Below are 15,856 nucleotides of genomic sequence, written 5' to 3'. Positions count from 1 at the left end.
CAGCAGTTTTAGGGTGATATGGCCCTCCGTGAACTTTTCTTTTTACTCATGAGCCTTAGCTTTTGCTGTTTATATAAATTTCCTTTCAATGGGAAACATGGATGAGGCTTCAGTTTTAAAAGGTAGTTTCAGAGAATACTTGTCAGTCATAAATCTTACTTATATTTTGACTGCAGTCATTATTTTTGTTAGTCTAATATGAGTATTTATTTTGGATTACTATACTATGGTTATAATGGAATAGGAAAGAAGTTTACCAGTTTAGTTGGTGTTCTTTTTGCGAGAATCAAAAATATTCCCTTGTTCTTTGAAGTGCTATAGAGGATTATAACTATTGATGTTTTTTTAAAAAAGATCTAACTGCTTAAAATGTGGCCTAATAAGTTCAATGGCTGTGTCACTGTCAGTAGTTTAGAAATCATTATATGTTTTCATTATATCTTTATATTAGGCTCTGATTTCATGTCAATTTAATCTCTTGGTTGCTTTGACTTTGTAAGTTTGTAACTGTTTTATTATCATCCATATGCAACATGCTATGGCAGCAGTTCAGCAGCAATTGTTGAGTGCTCACTCTAGAGAACAATACTCCAGCAATTATGGAACAGTAAGTAATAGAGCTATTGAGAAAAAGAGAACTATGAGAGTCACAGAGGAAATGGTGTCTTCCGGCACAAAAAAGCCCCTCAGTTTTCTTCTTTCTGATGTTAGTCTTGCCCGAAGGTAAAAACAGTAACGATAATATTCAGCTGGAGAGAAGTAACGTGGCATATTTTCTTCATGTGAAAACAAATACATTTTTTTTCTCCCTTCACAGATAAATCTCCTCATTTCCTCCGTCTAGGGGATGTAGAAGTGAATGCAGGGCAAAATGCTACATTTCAGTGCATTGCCACAGGGAGAGATGCTGTGCATAACAAGTTATGGCTCCAGGTAAGGCCAAGTTGGCAGCTGAGCTAAAGAGTATACTTTATGTTTTAAAAAAATTGCAACAGGACTGTTTGTTGTCTCATCCTTTTGAGTGTGTGTGTGTGTGTGCACGCGCATGTAGTGGGACAGGCTGTCTGCGTGAGTTTAATTGCAGATTCATGTTAGAGATTTCCTTTTCTGAAATAAAATACATGGGCAAATAATAAGTATTTTTGTTAGGATCTAGTGAAACACAATAATTCTCTCTGTTATATTCAAACTGCAAAAAATTCTGTAGATCCATTTAAAATATGAATGAGATTTTTTCTTATTTAATAATATTTTTAAAACTGAATTTACAAGAGTTAAGTAGGAGCTGTCATACTCTGATAAATTTTTTAAAGTATTTTAAGAAACCGTTGGGAATATTTCAGGGAATATTAATTGGAAGAGAGCCAATTAAATTTTTGAGTTTGAAGTTTAATCACAGATCTGAGGTGAAGACATTTGTCTTGCACATATTAATTCTTAATACATTTGTATTTAATTATGATTTAACATACATGTTGGGGAACTGTAAATGGTGCATATAAACAGATTTAAAAGAATCTGAGAGAAAACTATAGACTAAGAAATATGCCTTGCCTTCAGAGAATTTATAGAAAGTCTATCTGTCAGTGCTAGGGTGCTGGGGGCTGGGAGGAGATGAAAGAAGCTCTAAAGCCAGGAAGCTGGACCTAAAACTGATGGCTATTGAGCGAAATATTTGAAGCTAGATGATATGTAAGTAATAATATTTTCTGAGCACCTCTATTATTATTTTTTAGGTTCTCTGCATCAGAATGAGGAAAGAGATTTAATAAGTTGTGAATTTTAAATTCATGAGAATGCCAATAGAGACCAAAAAAACAAGATGAGCTTAGTTTCTTCAACATAGGCATCATGATTTTTTTTTTTACTACATCCTTTATATAGGTGAAGGTAGTGTTGGGGATAACTATTAGTTTGCAGGTGGTTGTAATAAAGGTTCTAATAAATGAATATTGAAATAATACCTTGTATAATGACTGATATGCTGGGTGTTATATTTGTGTTATTTCATCAAGTTCTTCCAGCATTCCAATTGGAGGTTACAACAGGTGTACTTCATATTAATCTAATTATTACTACTTTTATAGCTTATTTGATTTTCAAGTGTCAGGATACCATATTTTGTGTCCAAATATGAAAAGGAAATGAGGGTCGTTTTTTTCTATGATTATGGTAATTTCTCCTACAAAGATTGAAAAATAGGATAATTTTTCCTGGAAAGCATGTTGTATAATGTGCAACCTGTTTTATCAAATAAATGTCAAGTCAGTTTTCTTATTTCTCTTCCTATGCCTAAATAATAGTTTAAAATAATTTTAGATATATGTTCTAATAGTTTTGATAGTGATTTTTTCATTTAGATGGGAACGTTAGCTGGCATTTGGCTTTAGTTGTGAGCTATATAGTCTTTTCTTGGAGCTCTAGAGGCTCTGTAGGTCTGCCCTTGGTTTTATGCCTCAGGATTTAATGTGACATTGAAATAAAAAGGGTTTTGTATCCTCAGTCACCAGCTGCCTTGTGGCAACAAAGACTTTCTGGACCCTGCTGGTCTGAGTGGGTGGTAGTCCAAATACTGCTCATTTTTTTGTTGTTGTTTGCTTTCTATTTTGTAGATAGTCCATTTCATGATGGTTTTAAAAAATTTTCCTCCTGCCATTTTTGTAACAAAGATGAGAGGTAAAATATTCTATGAAACTTCTATGTTGCTTTCTCCCCTACCTCACCTCTCTCTTTTTTTTTTTTTTTTTTTTTTTTTTTTTGCGTTTGCTACAGAATGGTGAATTTGTGTATTTCTCTTCCACTTTGACATGGACATTGCCTCTTTCTTCAGTAGTGTACATATTCACCTTAATTTATTCAAAAGCTATTTTACCTTTTTCAGTAACACCACATCAATTAACTTATTCGCTTACATCACTCTTCTCCATGTACAAGAAATATTGAAATCTATTAATTACTTACTTAAGGTGTTTTCAAATTAAAATGAAAACTTTTATTATGAAATTGTGTAAAAATGCACCAGATAAGATTGATCATTATCTATATATCAATCAATTAGAAGGTGGCAGTGACTTAAAAAACTTGCCCACCTTTTGCCGAAAGTAAAAAAACATAATAAAGCAGGAAGAATTCTGGTTCCAAAGTGAATCTACCAGCTAACTCATGCAAACAGATGTCAGATTATTTTCATTTCATGTAGAATAACAGCCTAGAGTTCAGGAAGCCCAGTTCTGAATTCTAACTTTTACTCTAACCCTCCTAAACCTTTTAACCCAGTTAATTGCAGTGGCCTTAGAGGTTTCACTTATGTGTTCTGGGCCTCAATTTGCTTATTTATAAAAGGAGATTCTGAATAGACACTAAAATCCCTTCCAGCTGTAAGATGCTAAACTAGGTCTTTATGTTATTTTTGGTGGCTTGAAACATGGCCTTGATAACCCTTTTGTGTGGAAGAATGAAAAAGTCTTGTTATTCGTTTTGCATGGGGGAAAAATGGTACCTTAAATTAAGTATCATTGTGAGAACAAATGCTCAAAATATCTGCTGCTAGTACTGAGAATGAATGTACTTGAAGCACTCAATGAAAGGTCACTGCAGTCTATCACAGAGGTAATGGAATAATACAACAGTTGTTATACCTGCCATGGTCAGGTAAAATACCAAATGGCAATCAACTTTGTATGTCCTCCAAATAACTTACATTATGTAGTATTGAGCTTCAATTGACAAAATGTTGTCTAAATATGGGCTAAAGTAACAAAGACTAGAAAAACAGCCAATTTTCTATTTCAAAGGAAAAATGATACAGTATAACTCTGTGAAAGGTACACAGAACATAATGCTTGATCATATTTGATATTTTAAATAATTTGTTCTGGAAAAACTGAATAATTTCTCTCATTTCTGTATTCTTTCTAGGTTATAATTAATATATCAGTCGTTTTTGTTGTCTAAAATGATATACAAATTGAGTAAATTGAAAAATGCAGGGAAAAACGCAAACAATGAGTTGCCTGAGTTAATCTAGGATAATTTCATAATGCATATCATGGTAGTTCTGAAAGTATTTACAGGGAATGATCTTTCTTGTAAGAATTGGATTATATAATTATGGAGTATTCGAAGTAGATCAACCTTCTTGTACATGCTAAATGAACTAATGATACATAAAACAACATCGAATGTTTTTATAAGTCTGAGTGTCAGTAGACTAAAAACATGGTGAAATCATGAGGTTTTCTGGAAAGTAGTTTTTAAAACTATGTCATGTAGTACATTTATGCACTAAAAGAAATTTAGGGTCTGGCGCAATGGCTCACACCTGTAATCCCAGCACTTTGGGAAGCCAAGGTAGGTGGATCATGAGGTCAGGAGTTGGAGACCAGCCTGGCCAATATAGTGAAACCCTGTCTCTACTAAAAATATAAAAATTAGCCAGGCGTGGTGGTGCACACCTGTAATCCCAGCTACTCGGCAGGCTGAGGCAGAAGAATCGCTTGAACCTGGGAGGCGGAGGTTGCAGTGAGCCGAGATCACACCACTGCACTCCAGCCTAGGTGACAGAGCGAGAATGTGTCTCAAAAAAAAAAAAAAAAAAAAAAGAAATTTAGAATAAAGTCTTTAGTCATGCTGAGAGAACTTCCAGATTATTTTTCAATTGAGAGCGCAGTGAAGTAGCATGTATTCTGGATATAAACACATTATTTGGTTAGTGATTTGTGAATTTTTTCCACATGAACAGACATTTTTTAAATCTTCTAAGTTTTAGAACTAAGCCATTTTAATTTTGTAATAGTGTTCTCCTATCCTTGGGGGATACATTCCAAAAAGCCCAGTGGATGCCCGAAACCACACAGTACCAAACCCCACATATAATGTTTTTTTCCTACATATACATACCTATGATCAAGTTTAATTAATAAATTAGACACAGTAAGAGATTAACAACAATAACTAATAAAATAGAGCAATTATAACAATATACTGTAATAAAAGTTATATGAATGTGATCTCTCATAGCGTATCTTTGTACTTTACTCACCCTTCTTAGGATGACGTGAAATGATAAAATAACTCACATAATGAGAATAAGGTGAATGACATAGGCAGTGTGATGTAGCATTAGGCTACTACTGACCTTCTGACAATATGTCAGAAGGAGGTTCAACTGCTTGGGGCTATCCTAGATCATTGAGCCATGATGATTTCGGTGGTTGGGATGTCAGAAACACACAATGTCGATGACTAACAAGTGAGGGGTGGCACAAGATTTCATTACGCCACTCAGAGTGGAGTGCAACTTAAAACCTGTGAATGGTTTATTTCTGAAATTTTTCATTTAAGATTTTCAGACTGTGATTGACAGAAGGTAACTGCAACTGCCCAAAGTGTGACCTTGGATAAGGAAGGATTTCTGTATTCCTCAGGAACTTTCAATGATACGGAATTTGTGATTCATAACTTGAAGCTATGATAAAGCTCTACTTATGGGAAATAAGATCAAAAGTGAAATTGTAACATATAATTTATACTGAAATGAAATAATAAAAGCATTTGGTTATATTCTTGAGAAGTGTCAAATAATTTTCTTACGGAAAAATAAAAATTAGATTGTACACTTTTATAGGTTAGAAATGTTGGTTATTTATTTTTAAATTTTGAATTTTTTGAATTATTTGTTTTCAATATTGAAAATATTTAAAATTCAAAACTTTTAAAAAATATTCAAATATTCCAGTATTTGAATATTCTTAATATTCTTGAATTTTATTTTTTAATATCAAATTATTATCAATACATACTAGTTGTACATATTTATGGGGTACATGTGATGTTTTTGGAACAAGCATATAATGTGTAATGATCCAATTAGGGTAACTGAGATATCCGTAACCTTGAGTATTTATTATTTCTTTGTGTTAAGGACATTCCAATTCCACTTTTAAAGTTATTTTGAAATATACAATAAATTGCTAACTATAGTCACCCTATGGTGCTACTGAACACTAGATTGTAACTCTTACTATTATGAACACTGGATAAAGTGATTGCAGGAAAAAGTGAATATATAAGCAACAAATGAACATATGGTGTAGCAGTTCCATTCCTAAGTATTTACCCAAGAGAAATTAAGACATGTGCCCACAAAAAGACTTGTACAAGGATGCCTATAACAGCTTTATTCATAATAAGTGATAATTAGAAAAAACCTAAATGTCCATGAACAGGATAATAGACAATTTGTGGCTCATTCAAACAATGGAATACTGCTTAGCAATAAAAGAATGAACTGCTGATAATGCAATAGCATGAATGGATCTCAGCAACATTAGGTTTTGGAAAGAGGACAGACACAAAAAGCTTATATCCTTTATGATTTCATTTACATTAAGTTTCATAAGAAACAAAACTAACCTATGGTGATAGAAATCGGAACACTTGTTGCCTGTGGGGAATAAGGATTAATTGGATGTGAGCAGGGGGAAATTCTCTAGGGTAATGTTAATGTCATATATATTGACTGGGGTCTTGATCTGTGAGTGTACATACATTTGTCAAAGATTAAGATCTGTCCAATTTACTATATATATATATATATATATATAATTTTTACCTGAATAAGACACGAATGAGGAAAAAGTGAATAAGTGACACATTTTATCAAATAACGAACTTACTGGCAGTGCTAATCAAGCCATAGATGGTAATAGCCTACAGGCATTACTTGCGTTTTTGTCCATCTTGTCCATTTCAAGTGATTTGATTACATTCAAAGGTAATTTGTAATCATTAGTCTAACTTGAAATAAACATGTTCTGAGTTTCTGCTTTAAGAACACCTTGTAACTTGAGGATAAGAAAGGGTTGTAACTGGGGTTGGACTGAAAGTTATGCATTAGTATTCTGTTATGAAGGTCCAGTATAAGTAGACACCTACATGGTAAATCAAATACAGCCTATTGCTGCAACATCTGTCAGACCATATGCTTTGGCTTCAGGTTCAGTGTAGAAACTAAAATACTAATGACTCCATCCATCATTACAGCGCTTGGCAGGCATGCATCACTGAATTGGGCAGAGAAATTCAACAGTGGAGTTATTGAAAGTAGGGAATTGTGTGGGTAGATTTGGTGGCACCATTTGTTTTGGTGAATTGAAATGAGGCTGTTTAATGTGTGACTGGTAATCCTATGCAGATTGCCATCAAAGCTGTGGCAATTGGGCCAAACTGTCATTAATCGCCGCAGGTGCTGGCACTGTGCCTCCTCCGTGGGCCTGCCAAAACAGGAGAGTCAGCCGCCGCTTCGCCCTTGGTGAGGCTCATCATTGCTAGAATAGTGTGATACAGCTAGTTGCTCAGCCAAAGGAAATGTCATTCCTTATGGAGCAACACATAATTTAAGCAATGGCTTGAGAGTACTAATTGGAGAGTGAAATCAGTAAAATGAGATGCAAATTGCTCTCAAAAACAACCAGAGAGAGGCTGACCCCCTACTGTACCAACCGTTGTCAGTGAAGGGGCAGTGAAAGCGGTTGGTCTAAAACTTCTGACCACATAGTGCGTTACCTGTCTGGGCAAATTCCAAAGCCTTGTTCCTGTACTCCATGCAAACATCACCACATAGTAGTGGGAACCTAAAGCATGATTTCTAAACAATTGAGTTAATTGGGAAGCACAAAAATTTTAGCTGATGAAAACATAGCACTACACCATTTCAGAGGCCTAGTAGTTATGGCTCACAGTGCTCTTTCTGATGCCTCCAGGCTATAGCAGTTTTCTGTGCTTATTTATATTGCCATTTGGCAAGCCCAGATGTTTGTAGCATATTTAATTTCTGCAAGAGACTTTACTATCCTGACACTATTTATTTTAGGAAAAAAATGATAATTTTCCACTTATTATAATGAAGGTAAGCTTCCTGAAGAAATTACTGCATGCTTAGGAACTGCAGTTTACAGTGGGCAATTCTTCGGAAACTAATTTGAGAGGAGGTTTTTAAAGTCAACTTGATTAAATACATAATATATGATCAGCTCACGCTAGGTAACTTGCATAAAGAAAAAACAATGCAATGCAATATAGTAAAAGTTGCTCTAATGTCTGGACGTAGTCAAAGTTCTGACATTTTCTAGGTAAAAGACTTTAAGAATGGCTGACACACTTCTGAAATATTAAAATAACAAAGGGTAGCATATAATTACGAAGACAGTGAGTAAACTTGAAGAATGATGTCAGAATTGCTAAAGGCACATGGCACAAATATATCTTGAGATTTGTAGAAGACTAGATAAGTGACTTATTTACTACCTTGTAATGTAAGGAATATACAAATGGATTTAATTTCCTCCTTATAGATCCTAAAGTATAATAATGACATGATTTGAAGCTTATGGTGAGAGCTATAAGCTGATTATAAGGGAGAACTTTGTAATTGTAGGGCTGTTGAAAGCTACAATGAGCTGCTCCAGGAGGTAGTAAAATTACAATTAGTCCAAGTATCCAAGCATAATCTGGATAAGCACATGCTAGAGATGTAGAAGACATTCAAGCCTGAGGTTAACTACTTTTTAAGATACTTTTGCCCTGACACGTGATTCTATAACTGCGTGTGGGAAGTCTGTATAGAATCTAAGGACTGTACTACTTCAGAGATGAGCGTGAGCAATGCAGACTGGAGTGTTTGGTGAAATCATTAGAGAAGACTTGATTGAAACCTTGAAGTGTACATAGTATTTGAATAAGCAAAAGTGGGCATGGTTACTACTGCAGATTCAGAAGGCACAAAGCATGTCATGTGTATGTGTGGGGACGTGGGATAGGAACCGAAGGAGAAGGAACTTACTGAAGTGGAAGGTTCACCATGAGGAGTGGAGGTAAATAGAATTTATGGAAAAGTTGGTACTAGACCACGGTGGAGACTGCTGGAAGAGGAAGAGGCTTCTGTTCTCACTACAGTCGTCAGGGAACGAGGGCCTGATTCTGGACAGTGCCACTGGCATTGGAAAATCCATGAGTAGCAAAGGAGAGGACAAATTAAGAAACAATACACCATGGAATACTATGCAGCCATAAAAAATGATGAGTTCGTGTCCTTTGTAGGCACATGGATGAAACTGGAAAACATCATTCTCAGTAAACTAACGCAAGGACAAAAAGCCAAACACCGCATGTTCTCACTCATAGGTGGGAATTGAACAATGAGAACTCATGGACACAGGAAGGGGAACATCACGCTCCGGGGACTGTTGTGGGGTGGGGGGAGGGGGGAGGGACAGCATTAGGAGATACACCTAATGCTAAATGACGAGTTAATGGGTGCAGGAAATCAACATGGCACATGGATACATATGTAACAAACCTGCACATTGTGCACATGTACCCTAAAACCCTAAAGTATAATAAAAAAAAATAAATAAATAAAAAAAAAAAAAAAAAAAAAGAAACAAAACGGTTTTGGGCCTGGTTTGCACCATTTTATAAAATTTGGGAAGATGTGAGAGTGAAATAATATAGACAGCTTTGTACGTTTTCTCAGAGTTTATTTTTAAAAGATAGTCAATGAGTTTGTTTTTTCAATTTCTAGTTTTGGAGCTCATTTCTCTATTAGAACCATTGTTTTACTTTATACCTCTTTCTACCTTCATAATTTCATGTAAGTGTTCCTCAGTAGAAGTGAAAAATGAGGAGACATTTCAATTCCTTTTGACTCTTTCTAGCTTTAATAAAAGTTTACCAAGACAATTTGAAGCTTGTGGCCAACTTAAACCTCTGAGTGGCCCAGGTGTCACTGTGGAGAATTAATCTATGGGAAAACTGTTGGTGCCTTCAGCCTTGGCTGCTTCCGTAACTTCTGGCTCACAAGACAGGAGTGTGAGGAGTGCAAACCACATCCCTTGTGCTTTCCTAGTTTCTTGTCACCTGCTGTAAACTGTAGCTGACAGATGAATACTAGCTTGCTATTTAATTCTAATTTTCTCTGCTTTTGTCTAAGCAGTAGTGATTTTGCCATGTATATACTGGTTTACAGTTAATTCTGATCCACTTAAGAGACCATGTTCTCTTTCGTAGCTAAGAGCCAACAGTCTTGGCAGTCCTACTTTTCATTGGGCCATTGGTATATTCTAATTCACAGCATTATCTTCTTTCTGCATAGCTTTATATAAATAATTCTGCTTATAGGTCTTGAGATAAAGTCACTGATCTCATATCATGGATTATGAGGTTTTTCTTCCGCTTTCTGGCATTTTGGATATGTAATGATGAGCATCAGAAAGTTTAATCATATTTAATTTTTAGGATTGTTAAATACTCCTGAGGTCATTTTGGTTGATTTTATGTGCCTTCCTACCATAAAGAGATCAATGTCTTGCAGATATAAAGCTTTCTTTTCCTTCTTTAATAATTTATAAACTCTGAATTTAACGTTTACAGATTACATAATTGATCATAAATACATAATGTGTATAATATTCTTTACCTTCCTTATCTATTCTTGGAACAGGACTATACAAGCCTGACAGTCATAGAAGTTCAAGGATTGCTTTTTATCGATATCTAGAAATAATTTACTTCTCTTTCTGTGCAAGAACAATATGCTCTCCTACTGTTTGCAGAGCTGCCCCTTCAGTGTGTTTCTAGGTGTGTCACGTCAAGCACTTTGCAACTTTCCCATTGAGCTCCTGGGATCAGTATTACAACATGGAGCATTGGCAGGCCTGGTTTCTTCTTTATGAAAAGTAGTCTGCTAGAAAGATCTAAAATTTACAACATTATTTTATTGTAAAATAAAATGTAGGTATAGAAAACCACACAAAAATAAAGACTATTATGACTCAATATTGGGTAAACATCACACAGGACAAGAAAGAGAGCTTGCCAGCCATCCCAGAGGCACCTTCCATGTGCTCTGTGCCAGGCATAACAGAGCTGTCTCCCTGCCTCGACAAATAACCACTCTCATGAATTTTAACCCTTGTAGTTTTTTTGCAGTTATGTATGCATCCCTAGACACCATAGTCTTACGAATTTTTAAAATTAGACATCTTTTTAAGTCACTTTTAATCTGTAGGTTTGTCCTTTATTGCTTTCCTCACAATTTATCTGTTGAGCCTAGAATGTTTGACTTCTAGCTTCCGCTGTCCACATTTTGCTGATTGCATACTAATGCCGTCTTCAGTTCCACATGTCCCTCTTTCCTCTCTATTTCCTGCAAATTGGCAGCCAGATCCAGGGTCAAGTTTGATCCTTTGGCAATGCCATAGGTGGTGTTTGGTATAATAACAGGAGGAACAAAATGTGTCATCTTTCTTTTTGTGATCTTGGCAGTCTCTGAAGATTAATGCCTATATTTATTCCTGGGGGTAGAAAACTGTGATATTCTATCATTTTTGTTTGTTTGTTTCTTATTTCTTTTGTATTTGTTTAGTTGATGAAAAGATACATACTCCCCATAATCTACTGTTTGGTTACCCAATAACACAATTCATTAAGGAAAGGGAAAATACATGCTCCAATCTGTGCTATATTTACTAGTTTAAAATGAGTTGGTTCCCTATCATCCTGCAAAGATGACTTATTCTTTTTTCTTTTAATATCATTATAAACTCATGGATTTAAACATATTTAATGGAGTTTAATTTGTTGCAATTATTATTTCTATTAAATCTTAAATTGTCTCATGTTTGCTTAGTGGGCACCTCTCCAAATTTGCTCCTGATTCTTTTTGATATGATTATAGTGGCTTTGAGAGCTTCCTTGCTACCTGGTACTGTGAGATGTTTCACTTTCTCCTCTAGATGTGAGATCAGTCATTTTTCAATGATGCCCTGTTTAGTTTTAGTAAGAAATCATATTTCCAGATAATGATGTGGGTTCTGAGAGATACTCATTTCTAGATCATTTCAGTGAATAGAGCTAAAAAATACATACACCTATATTTAATGATAAAATACCTAATGAGTTCATAGGGATATTTCAAGTTGAAGCCTAAAGGTTTTTACTCAACGTTTATCCTATTACAACTTTTCAGTTACATTTTATTTCCACACCGATATTCTTGGTTGTCAGTGACACAAGGAAGATGGATTTAGAATATATCATAATTATACATTGGTTTTATCTCATTTTATTTTGAAACTTGTACTAAAGCTCCATTGTCAGCATATAGCTATTGCATGGATAATATACTGTCTTCTACTTAGCTCTTATTTAGTCTTCTAAATGTAACTATGTTTATAATATTCAATATTAGCCCACCTATCATATCTAGCAATTTCGTATGTCAGAAACACCTTTTTTGCATTTCAAATTCCTTAGGAACTGCTCATGGGAATAGTATTCCCTGAGTTCTTAGATGTTGATAATAGTTTTTTTGTGCCCTTGATCCTTAAGTCAGTTTTACAGTACATGACATCTTTCATTTACATTTTCTTTTATTAACTTAAATAATGTTACTTCATTTTCTTTCACAGACAGAATAGGTACAGTCAGTCACTCTAAAGCCTTGGTGACTGTCTGTACCTATTTTTTCTAGATACGCAAATAATTTTTGTTTCTAATTAATCTTACCAGAATATGTATCACAGTAGGTCACTCTGAGATATTATCATAGGTATGTGGTATTTTCTTTCATTATGTAGTTTATAAACTTTTTATTTTATTTTAGAAGTTGTTGTTGTTGTTTTTGGTTTTTTCGCTTTTTTTTTTTTTTTTTTTTTGAGACGGAGTCTCACTCTGTCACCCAGGCTGGAGTGTAGTGGCGCGATCTCCGCTCACTGCAAGCTCCACGTCCTGGGTTCACGCCATTCTCCTGCCTCAGCCTCCCGAGTAGCTGGGACTACAGGCGCCCGCCATCATGCCCGGCTAATTTTTTTGTGTGTGTGTATTTTTAGTAGAGACGGGGTTTCACCGTGTTCGCCAGGATGGTCTCGATCTCCTGACCTCGTGATCCACCCGCCTCTGCCTCCCAAAGTGCTGGGATTACAGGCGTGAACCACTGCACCCAGAAATTTTTTTAAAAATTATAATTTGTAGTACTTTATCTGTACCCTTGATCCTGTAGAGACTTCTGTTTTCTCTGTGTTTGATCTTTGCCTGTCATCATTGATCACTTTCAAATATTTTTATTCTCCTTATTGTAAACATTAAAAATTACCCCTTTTTCACTCATTATTCAGGAATCATCTGTTGACTTTATTGTAGTTACTTATAATTTCTTTTTTTCCCTCTGTATTTCTTTCTTTTTTTTTTTTTTAATTATACTTTAAGTTCAGGGGTACATGTGCAGAACATGCAGGTTTGTTACATAGATATACACGTGCCATGGTGGTTTGCTGCACTCATCAACCCATCACCTACATTAGGTATTTCTCCTAATGTTCTCTCTCCCCTAGCCCCCTACCCCCTGACAGGCCCCAGTGTGTGATGTTCCCTTCCCTATGTCCACCTGTTGTCATTGTTCATCTCCCACTTACGAGTGAGAACTCATAATTTCTAATAATTAATAATGATATTTCTTTAATTTCTAATTTTCATGAATTGTCATTTCATTTCTGAGTTTTATTGTTTAAGTTTATATCGTTTCATCTCATGAATCATTTCCTTAATATGTTTTAGCTTATCTTGAAATATTATGTTGTTGTTTTGATCTATTTTACGGACATATTTTTCTGACTGACTTTCATTGACACTAAGGATTATACTATTTTCCTTATTTTCTTTTAATCTTACAAAATCTGTATGTGGGGTTTGATCTTGATACTTTTAAGTTATTCATTTTTATGTGAAATAAGTTCTCCTGAAGTTTTAAAATGAGGTGGGGTTCAGGAAACTTTACCTGATTTTACAGATTTCCCTCTTCTGTTGCTTTGAGTTATGTTTTAAAATACGTCAGCTTGCCTTTTGGGATTTCTGGGATTTCCCCACTTTTGTCTAGTCCTTCTATTTCTGTACTCTCTTATTAGTCTGTCTGTTTTTATGTGGCAGGTTCAGAAAGATTAAAAAACCATGCTACTGCCATCAGCTTCCCAGAATCCCTCAGATCTGATGGTTTCATTGCATTTGTCTTCTGACTTCACCCATCTTCCCTCTCACTCTAAATTGCATGGTTTTATAGTTGTGGACTCATGCGCATCACATTTCTGCTTTCTACAGTGCAGTTTGAAGCAACCAGCCAATCTCATTATGTTTCTTTGTTTGTTGTTTCTTTGTTTGACTAAAATGTTCTAAGGTAGCAAATACATGGTTACCAAAACTTTGCCTTCCATAGATACTTGATTTGGAGTATATCTAATAGTGACATTTTACATGCCTCTACTGCTGCATCATGTCATGGACTAGTAGTGTCTTCTTTGCCACTGACAAGAGAGGTTATAGGTACCTTTAAATCTAATCAGATTGAAAAATAAATTTCAGTAAACCCAGAATCAGAACCAAATCAGAAAGTTCATCCATAACAATCTGATTCTCTAGAAGCACTTCTGGTCCTAAAATCATCTCCATCCCTCAGGCTTTAAGAAAGTAAAGCAGAACCAGTAGGAGATAGATATGATTTTATTGAAATATATATATATATTTCTATATAATTATAAGATTACATATAGCAGGATTTTATTTACAAAATTGGAGAGGTTTACTGCAACGAATTGGTTTATGTGCTTGTGCAGATTTGCTAGGCAAGTCTGAAGTCTGTAGGGCAAGCCCTTGGGGAGGGCAGGCTAAAACATGCATGCACAGACTGAAGCTGTTGTTCACTAGTAGAATTTCTTCTACTTTGGAGAAGCCTCACCCCTGGTCTTAAAGCCTTTCAACTGATTCAATCCAGTCCACTCAGATTATCTAGGGTAATCTTATTTACTAGATTATGGATTTTAAGTCCATTCACAAAATGCCTTCACAGGGTCACCTAGTTTAGTGTTTAATGAAATAACTGCAGATTGTAGCATAGGCAAGATCACACATCAAAAGACTGACATAGTTAGCAAACAGATTATTTGCTTAGATTTGTTTGGATTATCATCTTCATAATATTGTGATGATCAGAATTTGCTATGAATACTTTTGCACAGTAATCTCACAGAGTATTCTCATCATCTCTGTTGAATAAGCGGGTACAAATACATATATCCGATGTTAGATGAAAAGGTAGAGATTTGAGAAGTAATGAGAAATTGTTCAGCTCACAAATAGTTGCTTCAGGGCTAGAAGCTGGGTATCATCCCCAGCAGACATGGTTCTGTCACTTTGACCTGCTCTGTCTGTGTGGCTCCTCTTATTGGTCACCTTTTCTCTCCATTGCAAAGATACTCATGCTTCCTAGGGTGAAACTCCTTTTCTTGTTGAATAGCTGACTTTATATTTTGTTACACTTGATTAATCTGATTCTAGTATTTGCTATCTCCAGCACATCTTTACCCTGCTTTATTTCAGAATTATAATATTCACCACCTCTTTCTCTCTCTGTCAAATACCATTTACCTTCTTCTATCCTTCCATTGCCAGATAGTCAATACTTTGAATTTATTGTCATTTCAGCAAATTTTTTTCTAGGAGAACACTATTTACTTACTCTAATGAAATAAGTATATTAAGTTCTATGGCCGTAAATGAGAAAAAGTGCTTCTCTCAAAATAATAACATAGTATTTTTTAATTTTAGAAATTTCTAAATTTAAGTTTTCTGTGAAATCCTTTCATGTCTTTAAAATTGTCTTTAAAATGATTTCATGTTTTTAGAATTATAGAATTATTTTGTTCTTCAAATAATAGTGATTGTGATGATGATAATATCTTTATCATCCTGTGAGACTGAAAAAATTTCATACAAATCTTATAGAGCAGACAAGCTCTAGTAAGGAACT

General features: G+C 35.0%; 1 protein-coding gene across 11 annotated transcripts in view; it reads left to right on the top strand.

Moving 5' to 3' along the window:
* The window catches only part of PTPRK (protein tyrosine phosphatase receptor type K), a 560,116-nt gene that overhangs the window by 279,918 nt on the left and 264,342 nt on the right, over positions 1–15,856 (top strand). For all 11 annotated transcript variants that reach the window (XM_055263595.2, XM_063621231.1, XM_055263606.2 and 8 more), the window contains exon 5: positions 818–933. In XM_055263595.2, coding sequence (XP_055119570.1) covers positions 818–933 — 116 coding nt within the window. The remainder of the gene's footprint in view (positions 1–817; positions 934–15,856) is intronic.

This window comes from Symphalangus syndactylus, chromosome 2 (assembly GCF_028878055.3).
Source record: "Symphalangus syndactylus isolate Jambi chromosome 2, NHGRI_mSymSyn1-v2.1_pri, whole genome shotgun sequence".
Lineage (NCBI taxonomy): Eukaryota > Metazoa > Chordata > Mammalia > Primates > Hylobatidae > Symphalangus > Symphalangus syndactylus.
Note: the sequence above shows the minus strand (reverse complement) of the source record. Positions and strands in the feature narration are given on the sequence as shown.